This window comes from Zosterops lateralis, assembly GCF_965231275.1.
Source record: "Zosterops lateralis genome assembly, chromosome: 1".
Taxonomy (NCBI): domain Eukaryota; kingdom Metazoa; phylum Chordata; class Aves; order Passeriformes; family Zosteropidae; genus Zosterops; species Zosterops lateralis.
The window spans coordinates 61,507,860-61,529,988 of NC_139762.1; the positions used below are offsets into that span (position 1 = coordinate 61,507,860).

Below are 22,129 nucleotides of genomic sequence, written 5' to 3' on the forward strand. Positions count from 1 at the left end.
TCCACCCACATAATTATAGTGGAAATTCTCTACTGCTATTGCCTAACTCTACTTTAATCTTATTTTAATATTAACCAACTGAGAATAAAATCTGCCCAGGAAACTCTCTCAATTCTCATCCATATATGCTAAACAACTCTTTGCCCTTCATACCATTACTCTGGTTCAACAAGTTCAAATGTATTGATACTGAAGAACAGGAGATTATTCCTAAGAGCTGTAAGGAGGGAAAAAAAAAAAATCTTGTATCAGCTGTGTACACATCTGCAAAAGTTCAGAGTGTCTGGGAGTGGTGTCGTCCCTTTCTTAGAAGAAAATCAGACCAAAAAAGGTTAAACCTACAAGACTTGTTGGGTTCTGGCACATCCTTTGGCCCATTGTATCCATGAGGGATCAGCTTTTCACAGTCATTCTTTAACCAGCAGTGTGAATACACTACCACTGATTTGAATCCGTGCATTTTAAAGCCATATATACAAGCAATGTAGGAACTGTTGCAGAGAATAAAGAAATACTTTTCTCACAGAACATGAGGAATACTATGCAACACTTTCAGACTGATTTCGGCTTTTTAAGAAGAATCTTGCAGAGCTGAGTATTAATTTTTCCACTCCATGCATGTTTGCATTGATAACACAAACACGTTACCTGTTTATTTTGTTACTCAATTGACAAAAACAAAGATCTCCATAGTACCAACAAGATCCTGTGACAGGATGTAATGGCAGATCATTTTGTATCATCCAAACTTCATGCATTGGGGTTTTGCTGCAACAAATTAAGAACTATTTGGGAGAAGTTGTGCTCTTTAGAGAGACAATGTGTTTCCCATGAGTTTAATGCACCTTACAAAAAATCAGAAACAAATACAGAAGTTGTCATTCTCCATGGCTGGGAACTGCCAGGATCTGCAATTAGGGAATGAATGATGCATGCTACAGGAAAAGAACAAGTATATGGAAGATAAAAAGAATAAATAAGAAATAAAAGAATATACAAGTAACATCAGGTTTGTGAACAGAGCAGCAACAGAAACATGTTCTTCAAAGAAATATTTTTGGTCATTTGCTTTCAGTTAGGCCCTCTTTCTTAACCAACTCTATTCTCCTGGCTAGGACACACACCATATCACATCATTTCTGGCACAGGATTAGTAAAATAGAAGGATGGCCACAACTGAACTGGAAACTATCTTGTCATCAGTTCTGTTGGCCAACACATACTAACTGCTGGAAGTATTCTGGGAATAGTTTGCTGCTCTTTTTTTTTTTTCTATTTTGGCAACAGAGAAGAAAAGCCATAAGCCATGCCATTTGGGTCACCAAGTGCAACACCAGCAGCCAGGAATTGAAGCACTCTCAGGGTGGAGGAAATTTTGGCTGTGCCATCTACAGCAGGCAAGTGGCTTCTGCTCCAGGTTACAGCCCTGAGAGTCTGTTAGTAACTCCAGCATTGCAAGCAGGTAGCTTCTCTCTCTTCTTTTGCTTCCCAAGATCTATGTGTTCTAACCAAAACGGATTTCAACAGCCGGTCCACCCCCAGTGCACCACACTAAACAAATGACTGCACAAATATCCAAATTTGTTTACTAAAATAAAAATCTACAAGACACATACTACAGTATTTCTTTATACTGTACAGGTTTTCTAGTTACTGTCATCACAAGTTTGCTTCTGCAGAAATTGGAGGCAAAAGTCACTAACATGTCATTTTGTTTGACACCGATGGAATGGTACTGAGCAATAAAACACATTCTTCACGAGACTTCTATTACAACCTAATCAGATAATCTTTCAAGAAAATGTATTGTGAAATAGCTGGCTTTAAGTTCATATCAGATACCTTTTCCAAAGAATCACAGAATTGGTGGGGTTTTAAGGGACTTCTGAACATCATCTTGTCCAACCCCCCTGCCAAAGCACCCAGAGCAGGTGACACAGGGACACGTCCAGCTGGGTTTGGAATGTCTCCAGAGAGGGAGACTCCACGACCCCATGGGCAGCCTCCTCCAGTGCTCTGACATCCTGAACATAAAGAAGTTCTTTCTCATGTTAGAGTACTTCTTGTCATTTAATTTATGGCCATTGCTGCACACCACTGAAAAGAAGGTCCCAGTTAGGTCATATTTAAGTAAATGAAAAACATAACAACCTAACAATTCACATATTAAAAAAAAAAAAAAAAAAAAAAAAAACAAACAAACAAAAAACACCACCAAACCCAAAAGCATAGTCAGCTCTTCAGAAGACCATTACAACACTGTCTTCAAAAATGATATAAAAGTCCCTATCTAAATGGGTCAGCAGCTCTCCTAAGTAAGTGTAGTGATAATCACTTGCAAGTTATTATTACGTAAAAAAATACACCCTACCTTACAAATCCATTTACCATTGTAATACTCAAACTCAGCACATTTATTGCTTTCAAACATAAAATTACTTCTAGATTGAAAACACAAAGCTTTAAGACAAACAATATTCATTGATAGTTATATCACATATATAAGTACCTTTGTAAGGAGACAACTTACTTGATTGAGTTTCTGAAGTGGTCCTCAGCAGGATTTTTTACTGTGCAACTGTTCAGCAACCATAAATCTGCTTCAGCAGAGTTGTCTACAAAACAGAAAGAACCTGTGTTAACCTGTGTTAACAATTATTTAACCCGTCAACTCCTAACTTGTATCATATTAAAAAAATACCAAACTGAGCCATTAATAATAAGTTGGATATTTGTAACATTACTTTATACTCAAATACATTCTTGGAAGGGGGTTTTTGTTGTACTTTTTTTGTGTTTTAGAAAAAAAAGAGGCACATGAGCATTTCCATTGTAATTTCTTTTTACTATTTTTGCCAATAGGGAATGAATTGTTATCTCATTTACCAGCTGAGGTGCCATTAGGTTGCACATCATGGAAAACAAAGCTAAAAAGAATGGTCACAACTCCAAGAAATGCACACTCTCAGAAAGATCTTGCCTAGAAAAAGGCAAAATTAAGTGTTCAACAAAAGCAGGTTTCACTAAAGAAACAAAATCCCTGTTTCAGCTCCACTGTGAATTAATACTACAAAAAATAAAAATCACAATTTATAAAATGTGAACCTCTACTAAAGAGAAAAGTCAGTGTGGCTGGTTTGGAAAGAAACATACATGTTTCTAGTTTTGATTATATCTTGGTTATGGTGTAATTATAGCTCAGCCATTTTCAGACAAAAGATATTATGCAACCAATATCTGCCTCCATTCAGATAAGGATACTATTTTTTTCAGGATCCAAACCTTTCTGTATGTTCAGAGCCTATTGATAACTAAATTCATTAACAGAACTGAATCCTAGAATTATCTTCAGAAGCACATATATAAATTCTAATCCTGTAAAACATGGTCTATAGTACAGAATTACTAGCATAGTCATTATCCTTGAAGTTAGAGCTTCTTTTTTTCAAACCAAAGAATAAAGATAATCCATCTCAAATAGTTTAGTGCTTTAGCATTCATCAGAATAGCCTGTATCAGTTTGGATAAGAAAATTCATGTCACTTGCTACTATTCAGTACATTGAGCACTGAAGTATTGACTGATGTATCTTTAAATAACATAGGCCAGTGAGCAATAAGTACAGGTAAAACATAATTTTTAGGATGCTGTACTCGAATTGACATCCTGCTAAAGCAGGAGAAAGTCTGCCAAGACTTAGGCATATTTATACATGCACTCATCATGAATGTATCCATACAGGCATGAATATCCTTTTTCCTCCATGCACATACACTTAGGATGAAATGCTAAAATTGAAAAAGCTTTCTGTCTCATTGGAATTTTCTTCAAAGAAATTATCATTTACAATTAACTATCAGTCACTTCACCTATGAAGCAGGTAAATTGAAAATCATACATAACATGCATCTAATGCTAAATAAGAGAGAACGTTCAGGGGGGATCTAATCATTGTTGACCAAGAGTACAATATTAATGTGGCTAAAACACAACTTTCTTTCACAATAGGGAAAGGCCACAAAGCAGTCATCAAAACAACATTCAGATCTTTAGCTACTTTAAACAAATATTTCACCCTGTCAGGTTGGGAAAGAGCACTCAATTCTTAGCCTACATAGAAGTCAAAATAAAAAATGGAACAAGACAAAGAACCCCTCTTCCCACTCAGGTTGCATGAAAACTATTTTTTTGAGACTAATGAACAGACTCATTACTACTAGAAAGATAATCAGAAGTAAAAAAATTGATTAGGAATTATGTACAGAAAAGCAAAAAAACCCAGATTTTCAATGTCAGAAAAAGAGTGATCTCTTGGCCTAGTCATATGTACCAAGTATGAAAACAAACACATTTTAAAAGGAGTTTTCCAGTCACACTGCCAAAACCTTGTATTTCTTATTCTTTTCAGCAGCATAAAATGTTTATAAATTCAGCCCCACACCCATAACACACCCACCTGAGAATAAGGGGTGGGACACACACACAAAATAGCAAGAGGCCAACATTCAAGTGAGACATTACACTCAACAGACAAAAGTTGCAGTAGCACTCATTTACCACTGTAAAGCACAACCATTTTCAAGAGATGTCTTTATTCAGAGGAGAGATGCCCTGAGACAGAGAACACCAGTTCTGGGCTTGGCTTCAGTTCCTCCTTGTACCTGGTCTCCAGCTGTGCAGAAAGAGACAACTGTGGCAATGCTTCTCCCCTAAAGCCAAAATCAAATCCCTCTCTTCAAAACAGCCTTGGAAAAAGTAACACATTTAAGTTTAGAAAGTCCTTACATACTAAGCCAACAGGACTCATTTCATACAGCAGTTTGGTTTCCAGGCTATGAATATATTGACTCCTTGACTGAGGGACAACTGCAACAGTTTATATATTTTACACATATTAAAAAGTCTCCCAAATATATGTAAATTCATTCCTTAACAGGTTTCAGCCTCTGCAGAACAGAAGACAACAATCAAAGGCTTTTACAGAAATCTCCTGAGCAATTTTGGAAAAGAACTCTCATTCATCTACACATCTAAAAATAATTTAAGGAAAATAAAACGTAGCTGAGTTCGTCCTCTTACAGCAACAGCATTTTTTAATCATATTTAGTTGTTCTATTTGTTTAATCATATCTAGTTGTTCTATTTCTGCATTTATTTTTAATTTTTCCTAATTCTCATTATCTCTCATATGAAAATAGGTACATACAAGTTTTGATTATGCATATATAAACATACAGACACACACTTATGAGTTACATTCATTTATTAAGTAAGACTCCATACTGTAACTCTTCAAAATGATAGCTGAATTTTCTTAGTACTTTGCTGCCCTATTCATACCTAAAATAATTCATGCACTGGTGTAAACTCACCACAGTCTACTGCATTTTCTCAAGAAAATTTCAGTTATAAAGAAAAAAAATTGCCAACAGGGCCTTTTTGTATCAGGTTGCAGGAAGATCTGAATATTTGCAACATTGTGGGAATAATTTGTCAGTGGTCACATTTTGCTTTGCAAGCCCTTGATGGATGTGTGGAAACAAACATGGACCAAAACAGCAGACTGGGCTTGGCATGTATAAAAACATCTTCTGGCTTCATAATTTCTAAATATTAAGCAACACCGGGGTAACAATTCTTTATTCAGGGCACAGAGACTGGAGCGACTGGCTGTGTATATATATATATATATATATAGGTATATATGTGTGTGTGTGTGTATATATACACACATACACACACCTGTAAGTGTTCTGATGTGAGTAGATGAGACTGTTCACGCTGTCCCCAAATAAAGAGTGAAACAGCTCTGACAAACAAGTTCAGGCTTCTAAATCCATGCCTAGAGGGGCAGGGGCAGACAGCCCTGAGGATTCCCTGTTTATACTCCAGGCAGACACATGATGGATTTAGGTCTGGGTGGGAAGTACCACATGAACATGGTGCTGCACCCACTGAGGCAGCCGTGCACCCTTCCCTGAAAGTCTCCACCCGCCACCTTGTACAACTCCCTAATTAAGGTTTTTGAGAAACTTCCAACATTTCAGTTAAGAACAAACAGAGGTGTGTGTCTGGAAGCTCACACAGATCAAGAGTGAACTGGACAATCTCAACTTTACAGAAGGTTTTCCAGCAAGTCATAGAGACTGACAGGCAAAACTGAAGCAAAAACCCTACAGATGTACAGTGAATACCAATTATGGTAGTGAAAATGATATAGGTGCATACATCCTGCAACAAGCTTCTCTAAGGGGATCTTCTTCAACTTATTTTTGCCATATATTCAGCCTAATGATACTTTTTAATTATGATATTTTGTTGCTGACTTTTTTATGAGCTACTTAAAAAGTTTCCTCTATGATAAAACATTTTTAGGAAAAAAAAGGATATGTCAAATCAGCTTTGTATTAAATGCTCAAAAACACCATGGTCTTTCTGCATTGTGACATCTTTTCCATTAAAAAAAGGCTACACTGGAAATAAACCACAAAGTCTATCATACTCTCTAAAAAACAACATAGAGTACAAAGGAACCTAAAGGTCATGGAAACTTCTGAACACTTAAGTTAATTGGGAAACTCTGGAAAACATGAATTAGCTGCATTATGCAATACTAAGATGATAAAATGGCAAAAGTCTGAAACATTAGTATACCTACAGAGGAAAATAATATTTACAATTCTTTTTTAACTAGCAGTGTCAGGTTTGTTATCATTACAGAAATCATAAATCAGCAGAATTTCTTAAGACTGTAGTAATACTATCAGCTGAAAATAAACAACTGACTTGGGGGTTTGCCTGGTCTCTTAGCTTTAAGTCTTTTTTCTTTCAATTCTTTTTCCAAAACTTTGTTTTCTTCCAAACCCTCCCAAACTACATCTCCTTGAATATCAAAACACTCACAAAGCAAAAAATTAGAAGAAACACAGCTACTGAAGCCCTAAAAGAACAGCCTTTCTTTACTTCAGCACATCACTCCTCTCTCTGCACTGAAACCACTACCAGATTTGCTCAGCACAGTTTGCTCAAAAAACATGACTCATAACTAGCATGACATACTTTTAAATACTGTACATCAGTCTGAGAAATTCAATCTAAAAGCAGAGCTTTCTCTGTAATCATTGAAGGCTCTTCGAGGACCTTTTCCTCCAGCTGTCCTTATCCTGTTCCTAATCATTCTGCAAGTCTCCCTTCTCACCTTTTCTGATTTTATTACTTCTAACTCTCTTATACAACAAATATACCTCCAGTTTCTCTGTTTCCAGGTGCTGTATTCTAGCCTCTGTTCCCATTTATGGACCTCCCCATTAAACACTTTGTCCTGTGCATTCTTCCAAAACACCTCTGCTCCCTCAATACCCTGGTTGCCAGATCCACTAACATCCAAGGTATCTGGAATGTATGCCCACAATTGTACTCCACGGGAATCATCTGCCCCCAAAAGACACAAATATCTAAGCATGAGGACACCTCACAGCCAGTTACAGAAGCCATGGAGCATCTTGACTGGAACAAAGTTGCCAAATTAATTCTTCTCTTTCGACATCCCTGTGTCACAGAAAGCCACTGTCACTCAAATTAGGTCACTGGAATTAGGTGCTGGTTAATTGAATGATTTCTTGGACCACAGCACACCGAGAGACCTCAACAAGTATTGGGAAAGAATCTCCTCATAAATACTAGTGCAGAAATGCTGTGAATCATCAGTGCAGGAGGAAGGTACATCTTCCTCTGGGGACATGGAGTTTGGCTATTTGTTTGCAGACAACAGGCTTTGCTTGGCAGAAGAAAAAAGCTCAATAAGGTTAAGAATAACAAGAAAAAGTTTGGGGTTTTAGTTGTGTGCCTTTCCTTGGCACACAAAATACGTAGCTACCATTTGCTAGTTCTCAATATTGCATCAAGATATAGTGTAACTATCAACTTTCATGTAACTTGTCCTACAGAAAAGATTCTAAGCTAACAAGCTCTTTCCTCCTGTCTGCACCCCCAACAGCAACTACAAATCAAAACCACAAGTTATCATCAGTTTCCAGATGGTACTTGTTTGAAATCTCAGGGACACATTATCAGTTCCCACCTCTGAAGACGTACCATGCATTTGCCAATGATACAAAACACTCAAAGGCATGCTGAAAATACCAACTTTGCAGATTGCAAATGTCTTTCAAAACAATCCCACTCATGTCTTATCAACAGTATCAGGATGTAAAATATAAAAGGATCAGCTTGATTGCAACATGACTTCTGTTTTCTCATTAATTTTCTGAGATACTCTGGACATAACAAATTACTTCATTCTCAATTAATGAAAATACAACTACTGGTTTCACCCTGCCAATATGTTATCTAAAGTTCCAAAAGGAAAGCCAGGCTGCTTATCAAATCAGGTAATGTAGACAAGCCTCCATGAAAAAAATAATTCTCCCATCATGCCTCTTGCCCTGATTTAAACTACAAATATGCAAATTTGCTATTTTTATTCTTCATTAACATTTTCATTATTGAGCTAATAGTGCAAGTAAGCTTTCTTGAGTTTCTGGTTTTTAAGAAATTGAGTATTTTTAGCAAATTTTCTTGAGCAGACAGACATCTCAACAGCAGCTACTGCTGGACTATAAACAGATTTTATAAGGCCTTCTAGGTCAGGATGCTGTGTCTGCTATCAAAGGGTATTTCTCACTATCCAGGACCAAAACAGAGGTGCACAGGGACTTTTCCACTGAACACATCAAGTAAGTAGGAACTGAGCACACCTAAACACAGAAGATCTAGCCAGTTAAAACCCAGTAATCTACTACTGGATTCAAAATATGACACACTAAATCATTGTCTCTCCTCATTTCAGTGTAACAGACAAATAATTCAATTTTATGTATTCATGTCTACTTTCAGAACTGAAAATTTTCTAAAAAAATACCGGTTTATTTCCAGTCACCTTTGAAAGCCCATTCCCAAAAAAGAAGCACTCTTTTCAGCTGTTTAGGGGGGTATTCTGCAGTTACAAACTACTAAGCTATCAGTTGATGTCCATTCAATCTGTTCATGACCTGGAACTTTGCCTTACTACTCCTTCCCAGCAACAAACTCCTCCAAAATATATTTAGTTTGCTGAAGTTTACCAAGGCCAGCAGAACAGCTTATGGCTTCTGCCACCATCACTAAAATTAAATAAAGGGTGACTTTGAGATCATTGAGAACATGTAACTGGAACTTAAGAAATTACAATAGGCAAACACCTGAACCAACATGAATATTTTTTAAAATAATGCAGACAAAAGAATCTGTATTTCAGAGCATGCCCATCAACAGAATACTTCAGGCCTGGCATGGGGGTACTCAACACCAGACAACACAGAAGAAAAGTACATGAAAGAATAAATTTAGCTTCAAAACATTGAGGATGGTAAACTTTACTTACCACTTCTACTCTGCAACCATCAGCAGCACTTACTCTTATTTATATTGGGATTTTGAAGTGAGTAATCCGTTCCCTAAATACTTTTCCTCTCTGCTCTAGACACAGCACAGTCTACAGTCTGGGTCTGAGATATTCCTTGGAGTAAATCACCTTTTTCTCCCAATTTCTACACACACACACTTGTGTCAGACCAGCAGGATACCCCAGCTATAATGCTTACTGCAGCCCAGGGCCTGCCCTGCAGCACCCGGACATGCAGAGCTGGGTAGGAAGGCTTTACCCATCCACCCTTAGCAACACATAAGCTCCACAAAGTAAAGAACAGGAGAGTTAAACATACTTTAAAGGTTTATCTTTTAACAGTGTAAAAAAATTCAATTAGGTTGTAACTTGTATTTTCACTCCTGCAACGTGCAGCTGGTTTTTTTGCTTCTGCACCCAGCACAGAAAACAGGAATTGACAAATTACTTTGGTATTTTGTTCATTTTACGCTAATTCACTAGACTTCCCGTGCATTAAGGCACCTGAGGGTAACTTGAAGTTGCAAAATGATTTATGTTTAAAAAGGCTAAACCTAAAAATGTTTATTTTGAAAAGCAGCAGGTTTCCTTTCGGAATTTTAATACTCTAAAACTGCAGTTTGCACCTCTAAGACATTTTAATAATTCCCCCATATGAATGAGAACTTTCCCAAGCCCATAGGCATTGAACAACTCATTCCAATCAAGAAAGGGACTGATCATTTCCACATCTTACCTGCTTGCTATCTTTGTTGATCACAGAAAAAAATACATACTTCAGTTCAACTCTGGGTACAATTTTCTGTGCCATAATCTGGTGCATTTCAGTCTACATTCCTGGGAAATGTTCCACTTGTGTAACAGCTCCCAGACAGACATTTTAAAGGAAAGGTACTCCTCTTAGAACTATACAACCATGGCCATGTTCTAATGGAAGCTTATTCCAACATGACATGTCCTTAATGGGCTACTCTTTTCTCATGGCTCTTTTTTTGATATAAAATAGTCAAAGCTGACTCTGCACATGGTCTTATATACCAAAGGTGGAAAATTTAGGCTGATTTTTTTAGCTCATTCCTTCAAAATAAAGACTTCACTACTTTGAGAAAAGTGGATCATGCAACTATTTCTTGAACAAAACAAGACCTTAAAAGAAGAGAGGATAAATCTCACTGCTAGCTAAGAGGTGTGTTGGCAGAAAGCCTTAAGCACTGCCAATGGCTGTTCAGCACAGAAACACCTCATGTTAAGGTACCCAAATCATCCTGGGCAGCAGCAGATGCAGGTGCCATAGCATGGTGCTCTAAGGTGGGCATTTCACCCTGCTCTTGAGCACAGGCAAAATCTCAAGGCATTCCAAGAGTCGACTGCTCCTTTCACTTCACTGAAGATTTAATGATCAGTGCAAATAATTTCAATATGCAAAGTAGTGATGAGTGATTTATCAGTCTCTTGGGAAAAGTCCCATTACATTAGGAACAAGGTCAAGTAGCCTGTTTCAGCCAGGCTATGCTACAACAACACACAAGTAACTCCAACTCATTCTGATGATTAATGCGGGTAGAATTTGTTTTGTTGACAGAAATTGGAAAAATCCCAGAAACTCCTCCTCCTCTGACTCTTAAGCCTGCTTGATATTCCAGAAATAGCACACACAGTACAACTCAGTGCTTTTCTGTCCCTACATACAGTTTCATACGCAAAACACGAGTTATTCAAATGAGCAAATACAGACTGATTGCTCCTGTCTTAGTCACTCAAAATCCAAAGCCAACCAAGAACAAAACATCTTGCACAACACCGTGCAACTGAGGCTTCAAAGCACGCTGCAAATATTAACTGATTTACCTTCAACAGCCACATATTAAATATGCACCCTTCCCTACACCAATTCATTTTCATCTTATAAATGTAGACAAGTAGTTTCAGAGTTTCCAGAACTTGATTGAGCCACACAGGATGTTTATGCAAACAAGCCAAGATCCTAGCCAAGTTGTCCCTGCCTTCAGGCCTGTCCCCGAAAACAAAGTCACTGCCTAGATTCATATGCACAAACTATTTCAGTCTACATCCTTTAGACAGGTGATATCCAATAAATTTTTGACAAGTTTAAAGGCAATCACAAAACCCAACCTTTCAGTAATTTGGGTTGCATATGAACAGAAAACACTGAACAGCAGATCAAACTGACTCCTTTCTATGGAACAAGGTTAAAAAAAAAATTAAAATCCCTCTCTCCCCCTCAAAAAAACTAACACAAACAGATTACAATATCTCTAACTCCCCATGTGTGCTCAAGCATAGCTCTTGCAGATGTGTTACCAACTGTCTCAGAGCATTTATTGAAGTCCAACTGTGGCCTTAGAAGGATGACAGCTGATGGGGTGAGCTCCAAAAGAATCTCTAGATTTCACAGGGCTCACTGAAAAACAGCTGTTTGATACAACACTTCAGAAATCTCCACTTGCTTTATCTGTAGTCTCAGAATTAGATTTACCTGGTAAAAATGATTAAAGAGGATTCAGTTATTTTGCAGATTGCAGTTTCTAAAAAATGGCTGAAATTTAAATGAAACTGCTGATGTTGAGACTGGCAAGACACAAACTGCAAGTCAGAAATGTCATCTAAACTGCTGTTTTGAAAGTATCACATACTGTGATGTTTAAGGTACAAAAAACCCCCACTGCAGTCAAGCATAAGCAGGTATTTCATATGATGATAGCAAAGACATGGGTAAATGAAATATGAAAAATCTATGTTTTCCACTGCATCATATGATTCCATATGAATTTGCTGTAAACAGCAATAATTAGTTCAGCATCAAGAAGGATTGACTGGAACCTGTCCCAAGAATATAATTTTAATCTCACTTATATAAATGCTTCTATCTACAGAGCTAATGGAATGTTCCTCATCATGTCTATGGGATAGAAAAAAGAAAATATAAAGTTATTCAGTCCCATCATACACCAAAGTACAACCTGTTGGGCTAAGGAACAGAAAAGATAAACCAAGGGCCTTTATAAAATGCACTCACTCAAATTACCAACCCAAAGGAGCCTCTTGCACTTCTAGTCCCTGTAAACCACAAGCAAATCAACAACACAATTCCCAAGCAAATGGAAAAAACAAAATCTTTGCTTCATTTCTGGTGTAACTTAAAATGGATCTTAGGTAATTAACATTATTAATTTATGGTTTCATTTAGGGCATAAAGAGAGCAGCATTACTCCATAGATTTTGTACTTTTTCAGTACATCTAATTCTGTACAAGTTGGCCCATGGCACTGAACTTCCACACTTCCACAACTTTCTAATCTCCATTCATTTTCACAACAGGCAGGATTAGAACTTTGCTATACTCTGCAAAATAAACCTAAATTTTATTCCTGTATCTGTTTCACAATCTTTTTTCTCTAAATTCTGTCTGCATTAAGTTGTACCTAGAAGCCATTTATTGATTTCAAATGCCTTGCTTCCACTTATTTCCCGTGATACCTAATGCCACAGGGAATATGGATTTAGGTTTTATCTATCACTTTTAAAAGAGTTAAAATTATAAGCTATTTGAGCCAGATATGTCTAAACACTTATTAAATTGTAGCTTCCGGCTACTTATTGACTTTTTCAGAACTACCTTCACACCTCATCTATTTTCTACTTTATCAGTTTTCTGAAAAGCAGGAGATATGAGCTTAAGGTACCATACCCAGCAGCCAGATAAGCCTCTGCTCTGGCTAATTCCCAACCATCATCCCCAGTTCAGACTATCAGCAAAATTTAGTGCTTGTGAAAGCTCCAGACTAAGCACAGCAGAAATTAAAGCTCACTCTTTACACACACAACCAGTAAATGCAGCACAGCAATCAGCAGTGCAAGCTTCTTCACAAAATCCCACCACCAAGTTTGGAATAAGCTTCATCTGGAAACATTTAGGTCAAAGCAGCAGATCTATTTCTATGTCCATTGAGCCAGAATAGTAAGGAAGTTTGTTCATGGCAGAGGAGTAAATAAGCACTGGGAAAGAAAAGCAAAGATGGCATAGGCAGGTGTGCAAATGTGTATACCAGCCCCTCCTGCTCTTTCTCCATGCCCTGGCTCATGCAGAACAGACACACCAGCACGTGCAGCTGCTGCAGAGCCATGCCTTAAAGAGGCTCAATAGTTCTGCACCAATACTGAGATACCCGTTACAGCCTCACACATTATTTCTCTACTGTGCCTCCTGTCAATCTTGACTGCAGGTCTGATATCCTTGCTAGAGACAGTTTTGTTAGATTGCTATCATTTGTACAAAAAAAGTGCCAGAAAATATTCTTCCAGTACTAATAAGGCTGTATGCAATAAGACAAGTCTATTCTGAAACTTTCAGAAGCACTTACTAGTGCCAGAAGTTAAAACATGCCAGTTTTGCACTGAAAAATGCAGTTTTATGGCCTCAGAGCTGTTAGATTTCATCAAGCGCAAACCAGTTCAAACATTAGTTTGAGACATGTATTATTTGAAGTAACAGCAGCTCCCAAAAATAAAAAGAACATTTTGACAAACAAGAGAACGTTTGTGAGGATCCGTTTTCTCTTCCTATTTGGAAGCCACATCTCAGGATTTCAAGGACTGTCACAAGAAGTGGTGTTGGTGTACTACAGCAGGGGGAGAGCTGCACTTTCAGAGTGAACAGTGCGTTCTAGCAGTTCTCCATTTCCTTCAAGGAAAATGCAGAAGATTTGCTGGAAGAGCTCCACAGGTCAGTGACAGGAGTCAAAACTTTTTGGGTTATCTTCTTCCTGCCCCAGGCTCCACATTGGGAGTATCTTCATTTGGCTGGATTTAGCTGTCTTTCCTACTTTGAAGGCAAGGTGAAGAGTAACAACAGAAAACCTACATTTCATTACAGTGCTCAAGGTACTGAAGAAGCCATTTTGACCTTTCTCCTTTCTGGAAATTGAAGATACTTCACTTCCTTACTTTTAAGACTTCAAGATCTGTAGTTATCCAGAATTTAATTTATATTTTCTGATGTGAGAGGGATCTTTATGCAAACTTCTCTTTTTCATCAGTGACTGAAGCTTAATCTGGTGTCTTCTATGATCACTATCTTTCTTTGCATATTTTTATCTTATGAATTTACCTTTTCCTTGCTTTCAAAGATGAATTTTACAAAATAGCATATCAAGTTCCTATAAATCACATAATCCATCCCTCTCTGGCACATTATCTGCCCATGTGCTTGATACTGACATTATTTTTTTAGAAAGCTTTTGGTGAACTCTAGTGGTAAAGTTAAAAAAAAAAGGGGGTCAAAAAACAAAAGCAAACTTCTTTTTATTTCATATATACTTTGCAGAAGTAAAAATGCTTATGGGTGTAAACTCCCTTGGCTAAAGGGTTATGGTCACTTCCAGCAGGAAAGAACATTAGCTGCTTCTTGTCCCTCACCTTTAGTCTTTTAATCATTTTATAAAAGAAAAATCCAACAGTAATTAATCAGAAGGTGATAGATACAAGGGGAAGTGGTACAGTGGCAACAGGTACCAGGAGGCCCATGACTACATGGAAAGCTTAGACTACCTACCTCCAGTCCATAAAGTTACTGATTTGTAACCAATGGTATTGGTTTGTAATTAGTCTTTATTTATTTCAACTGGCCTTGAAACCATAACCCTGAAAACAGTACCACCTCTAAGTGCATTAAAAGACCCCTTTAAGTAAGGAAAGTTTAATAAAAGTCACCTGTGAGTGCCACCCTGTCAGGATGCATCCAGCAAGATAGAGGAACACAAGTATTAGCTCAGCTTTAGGGTCATCAGCACAGCTGGGCAGGATCCAAGCCGAAATACAGCTGGTAACCCAGCCTATGAACACAGCATGGCTCACACAGCAGAGTCCCAGCAACAGACAACATGAAATCATCAAGGTCTCTCACAAATACAGGCAGAGCAGATGGTTTCCTGTCTTTGAAATCACTTCATCTCCATTTCAGGTTCATCCACACATTCAACCTCTATAAAGTACAGACGTTAGCTGCCACAAAGTACTTAAACCTTTGCACTTTACTACAGATCCCACTCTAAGGTCTTCCAACTAAAACAGAACTCGGATAAAAGTATTTACTACCGTTCTGAAACTGGGAAAATAAAGATACCCTGAAACAACCACGTTAAGTTCACATTTTCACGTTGTCCTCTTCCTCAGTCTCACCAGCTCTCTGCTAGCATCCCTTTAAAATACTGTCAACATAGGTATTTAGCCAACAAGGCTGCAATTTAGATTGAATTTAAACTCCAAATACTTAAGCTCTATAAAGCTAAGTTACTTTAATGTTTTATACATGAGACAGTATACAGCACCCTGTCTACTGCTCCAACGGCCCTTCTTCCCTTACTAAAAACCAATTATCACCATAAAGTAACAAGTACTTTATAGCACCTACTTGTAACTTAGGAAAAAAAAGGCAGTACATTCTTTTAAAGGTTAAGTACAGAGAACAAAAGGTATGTGCTTGATGTACATTAAAATTAAATGTCTTCCAAATGCAGAAATGAGAATGCAACATCCTTTAGTTTGATTTAAATAAGATTCATAAGAATACTGTCATGTGAAAATCCTCTACAGTTACTGTCACATTCCATCTGACTCCAGGAAACACTGTGATGCTTTCCAACAGTTACAGAGAAAATGTTAAGAGAACATTTCTCCTCTCCTGTATGAGGAATCACAGGGGCCAGAATGAGCTACATGCAGAGTATGGACAATTGGCTAACTCCCACATAAAAATAAGTGGTTTAATGGTAGCTTGAAAGCGTTAACCACAGTATTCCATCAAGAGATGTTAACAGTCATTTTTAATAATTTATTTCACAAACCAAACAGCATTAGCACTGACCTGCACAGTTAAAAATTACTCCATGAGAGGGAGAGAGGGCTTATACATTTGATGGTAGTGGTGAAGAGGCAACTGTAATGGAGAGGGAACAAAGGCAGTATACAGACTGACAGAAAAAAATCAGGAAATAAAAACACTAAAAGCACTGCCACTTCAGGACAATTTCCAACAGTATTTTTTCACATTTGAAAGCAAAGTATTTCTTACACCCTGAATATAATCTGCCAATTTGCTTGTTAAAAATGACAGACATTTTATCACAAAAAAAAAGGAAATAAATTTTTAAAAAATAGTAAAGTTTGTTTGTTGTTTCCACCAAGTCTGGATTTTAAAAAAGAAAAAAAATTGTACTCAAACTTACATTAATATATTCAGAAAACAAACATCATAGCACTTTCACAGAATTATTCAGGTTGGAAAAAAACCTCTAAGATCTTAGAGGTCTTAGTACTGCCACATCCATCACTAAACCATGTCCCTTTAGTGCCACACCTACCGGCCTTTTAAATGCCTCCAGGGATGGTGACTCAGTCACTTCCCTGGGCAGCCTGGTCCTGCACTTCACAGCCCTTTCTGTGAAGAAATTTTTCCTAATATCTAATCTAACCCTCCCCTGGTGCAACTTGAGGCTGTTTCATCTTGTCCTGTTGCTATTTGCCTTGAGAAGAGACTGTCCCCTAGCTCCCTACACCCTCCTTTCTCGTGGTTGTGGAGAGTGATAAGGTTCCCCCTGAGCCTCCTTTTCTCCAGGCTTAACACCCCCAGCTCCCTCAGCTGCTCCTCATCAGACTTGTGCTCCAGACCCTCCCCCAGCTCTGCTGCCCTTCTCTAGATATGCTCCAGCCCCTCAATGTCTTTCTTGTGGGTGAGGAACCCAAAACTGGATACATGACTTGAGGCACAGCCTCACCAGTGCCCGGTACAGGGGGACAATCACTGCCCTGATCCTGCTGGCCACAGTATTGCTGTCACAGGCCAGGATGCCATTGGCCACCTGGGCACTGCTGGCTCATGTTTAGCCACTGTGAACCAGCACCCCCAGGTCCTTTTCAGCCACTCTGCCCCCAGCCTGCAGCACTGCCTGGGTTTGTTGCGACTGAAGTGTGGGACCTGGCACTTTGCTTGTTGAACTTCATACAACTCGCCTCAGCCCACCGATCCAGCCTGTCCAGATGCCTCACCAGAGCCTTCCTACCCTCCAGCAGATGGACACTCCCACACATCTTGGTCCTCAAACCGACTGAGGACACACTTGATCCACTTGTTTAGATAATTGATAAAGGTATTTAACAGGACTGACCCCAACACTTAGCCCTGGGGAACAGTACTTGTGACCAGCAACAGCAGGATCAAACTACCTTCATTCCCACTCTCTGGACAGAGAGCTTTTAATCCAGCAAACAGGGCATTCATCTAAAGCATGAGCAGCCAGCTTCTCCAGGAGAATGCTATGGGAGACAGTGTCCAAGGCTTTACTGCAGTCCAGAAAGACAAATCCCCAGCCTTTCCCTCACACTGTAAGGGGGTCACTTGGTCCAAGAAGGTGAGTACCTCTGACAGTTCCTTCAGTACCCTCAGATGGATCCCACCCCACCCAACCCAACAGACTTATATCTACATGGCATAGCAGGTCACTGACCATTCCCCCTTGGATTATGAGGGCTTCATTCTGCTCTCTGTCCCTATTTTCCCTCTCAGGAGGCTGGGTACACTGAGATCAACTGGTCTGACACTTAAAGAGTAAGAAAAGAAAGCATTAAGTACCTCAGCCTCCTCCTCATCCTTTATTTGTTTACAGGCTTTATTTGTTACAAGCTTTTAGTAGCTATTAATCATCACTGGGTCCTGCAAGCACACACTGTATTTTCCATTAATCATCTGGCACTTAATACACAATATTGGAAGTGGCTTTGAACAGATGTATTTTGCCAATACTTCCCAACAAAGCATCCACTTCATTGCAAAGCTTCTTGCACTTGCCACACCTGAAACTCCTTTATCAGACCTCCCACCTGCAACCCATGTGTTTTCAGTGTCCACATCCCCAACAACCCCTCCATGCCAGGACTCTCATCATCTCTCAGTACAAAAAACAACTTTCAGCTCCAAGAACATCAGCAGACATTGACAACTTTTGTTCAAGTTCCACAAGAGCCCTGAGATAAGCCCCAAACCTTTGTAGCTCTCAGAGTGCCCCAGAGGGGGTGACTTCAGTTCTTCTGGACTCTCCAGCCCACTGCACCCTGCCCTGCCTGTACCCCCAGGCAGAGCAAGGTAAAAGCACCGGCTGCACTCAAATGCAAAAGCCCCGCACAGCCTGGTATTCCTGATGCTGAGTAATGTATTTCTGTCACATTCAGTGTCATCCTTAAATTTAGAATTGGTATGGGATCATCAAAATAATTATTAAAATTGCTGTATTTGATTTTAAATTGTACACATAGTCCAAACTCCCCAACAAATGTGAACTCTTAGACACAAAGCACAATTACACCCTCAGATCAAAGCAAACACTCAAGATAACAGGTGTAATTTCCTCAAAACTGTCCTGCACAAAAGGACATTAATTATTCACAACTTAGCCAGTGTAATTAAGTAGAAACAAGATCGATCTACAGCAGATGGATTGAAGAAACTATTTTTGAACACTGTAAAAAAAACAAAGCAACAACAACAAAATCTTAAAATCGAATGTTTGCAGCTTCTAATGCCATAATATACAATAACCAAGGGTTCTTGTAAGGTCCCCATTTTTTGCTGAGTTTACTTGAGATCCAGCACTACATTTATTTTCAAAAGCAATATTCACCACAAATAGATTGTTAGCCCCTTTTCAAAACTTTACGTGACTTATCTTTCTGTTTTACAGTATCTTTTTACAGTATCAATATATAGTTAACATTTTTCCTTTAAAAAAAAAAAAAGGAAAGCCTTACTTAAGTGTCATAAAATAAACAGCTATCTCACTTTTCTTACACTTTCTGATTTGTTTCAGCATTTGTTGAAGTCCTAACTGAGGATGTTTAATGAAGATCTCTATTCTTTCAGATAGGGTGTAACTTCAATAAATTCTTGCAAGGCTTAAACTATTCAAAAGGCTGAGGCACGCAGTAAAAAGGTACAGAATCAGTTATCATTAAGCTCAGATTGAAGATTTAAATTAAGTAGGGGCAATAACTGTGCATCACGAATACATGAAAGGTGACACCAACAGCTTCTGAATTCTCACAGGGCCTCTAAGATTAGGAAGGAAGCAGCCTCAGGTTAAGACCATGTTTAGGAAGCACACAGTAAAATCACAAAAGAATACATTTTTTCAACATATCCACAACAAAACCCATAAAAAATTAACGACTGGAAAAAGTGCCAGTAGCAAATATAAACAGGTATGTTTACTGACTCAACCATTTGAAACAGATGGTTAGTGAAATAAATAATTAAGTGGTAGAACTTAATTACTTAAAAGCATTTACGAAAGCGAGTAAAAGCCACACAAAACATTCTCATTACACTGGCTCACAGGAGTATGCTGAGAAGTATGAAGAACTGAGATTTTGCTAGAAAACAAACTTGTAAAATCTCTGTCAAATGCAGATATTTTATATATTCCACCCTTGATTTCACAGGAAAATTTCAGTTTCAACATAAGCATTTAAGAGGTCTCTATTGTACTACAGAAGCATATTTGAGATACACTATTAGGATGACTGGATCAAAGAGGAAAACATACTACACACTACATGTTTCAAGCAGGTGATATTTAACACCTGCACCTCTGAAAAAGTGAGCATTGCTCCTTGAAAAAGTCACTACTCATAGACGGCTTTTACTTCATTTTAATAATACACTGCAAATAATATGATAATGAAATCTTCATGTTGCTTTTGTCTCCTTGTTTGCTAATTGTACATCCAGGGTCTTTTTACCATTCATGAAAATATTAAAAGGAATCTTACTAGCAGAAGTAAACCTAGCTGTTAATTATATTTGTTGCCCACACATGCAAAAAACCAATATATGTACAAATAATCAACACATGTCAGTCTAGAGGTAAAGTACAATATGGACTATGAGGTTGTTTGCGTTTTTTAATCCCTTCAAAGAAACTGCATTTGCATTGAAAAGAAAAGTTCTATATGACCCTTAAATCCTTTATTTTTATGCATTTATTACCACAAAAGACAGTCATTAGCCAGAATATTGTCTTCAGTGCATTTTGTATTATTTTCTGATGCATTAAATAAAGTCTGAATACACCCATATCGTCTGTTTTTCAATACACTCATTTTGGTCAAAATGTATCCAAATATGCCATGTGAAGTTCAGTGTGCCCAGCCTCACAACACAAAGCACTACCAGAAATACTTCACAGAGCTACAACAAGTATTTGGGCAACTAGAGGAGTCCTGCAAGAAATGTATTCTCACTGTGATTAAGAACTAATGATGAAAAATTGAAAGAGGTACCATTTAAATTATACCAGACTGGCAGTGAATTTGACCTCAATGACAAATAAATAAAGGTTTATTTATGAAAACTATCATGCCATTCAGGGTATAGTAAGGTCTACAAGCCAATGGGAAACTGATTTTTTGCCCACCAGACCTCTCAGGAAATTGAACTAACACAAACTAATGTAAAGCATATGGGTTTCAGAAACAAAAGTACCACCTTACTAGGGGGGATATTTCATAGAGAAATGACAAAGTATGAATTACTTTCCTCAGGAATAAAGCAAGTTTCTGACAAACCTTTAAGAACTAAGGACCCTTAGCAACCCAATGGGCTAGCAGACTCATCCAATAATGCCTACAACTTTATTTTGTCAGCACTCTGAGCTAATCAGCATACAGCAGTATTTCCAGACACTTAACAGAGACACTGACCAGCAATGCCTACCTAACAGCATGCTCACACACACCTGAAAAGCCAAAACATCCACTGTGCTACACGTTGTAATCACCCAAGTCAGACAATTCATCAGCTTTGGAAGCCAGGTCAGCTACCACACATCCCACAGAAAAGTAAGCCTCTGTGCCTCCCCACAAGAGAACTTCAAATCAGCATTTATGAGAAATAAGTTAAACTCTCTTCTTCCCCCAAAGAAAATCAACCTTTTTATCACCCTTTATCATTGGCCCCACCATAAATTCACTGTCCTTTTTTTTCAGGGATCTGTGACTGAGCAGCCGTTCTCAACCCTTATTTGCCTTTTAAGTCAGCTGTTTTTATTTCAGAGCTTATGTCTGTATATGCAAAAGCACATCTACTTCTTCTGTAATAAAACAAAATCAGCCTTATCCATAAATGTTGTACAAGTTATAAAGACTTCTATGGCGTGTATGTTCCAAATCTTGTGTTAGCACTTTCAAAGGTAATTAATCACCTTGGAATGAAAATAAAAACAGGAACAGCCACCAAGACTCCTCACCAAAGATGCTGTCCAATCGATACTCACCAAATCATAAAGCATCCCAGAAAGATACAGTGGCCTTAAACATTTACAAAATATGATTAGATTAAAACCAGTGTTTAGCTACTGTTACATGAAAACAATGCATTCTCTCAGACACAACCTTGAAAACATATTCCTCTTCTATAGCTTTTGTGTCATATGAAATTAGTATTACGAGATCCTAGAATGTTGCAGAGCTTTGAGTATGTAGTTCTGATAATTAATGAACCAGTTCACAAATGTCAAGAACAGGCTGGTATTTGCTCCATATAATCTGTCTCCTGCCTTCCAAATATCTGACATTACATCAGTTTATAATACATCATGGAAGATTATGTCACAAGTCAAG

General features: G+C 38.1%; 1 protein-coding gene across 4 annotated transcripts in view; it reads right to left on the minus strand.

The window, feature by feature from the left end:
- CDKAL1 (CDKAL1 threonylcarbamoyladenosine tRNA methylthiotransferase) overlaps positions 1-22,129 on the minus strand; it is a 385,260-nt gene that overhangs the window by 315,523 nt on the left and 47,608 nt on the right. For all 4 annotated transcript variants that reach the window (XM_083860253.1, XM_083860251.1, XM_083860252.1 and 1 more), the window contains exon 5: positions 2,531-2,615. In XM_083860253.1, the coding sequence (XP_083716379.1) occupies positions 2,531-2,615 (85 nt within the window). The remainder of the gene's footprint in view (positions 1-2,530; positions 2,616-22,129) is intronic.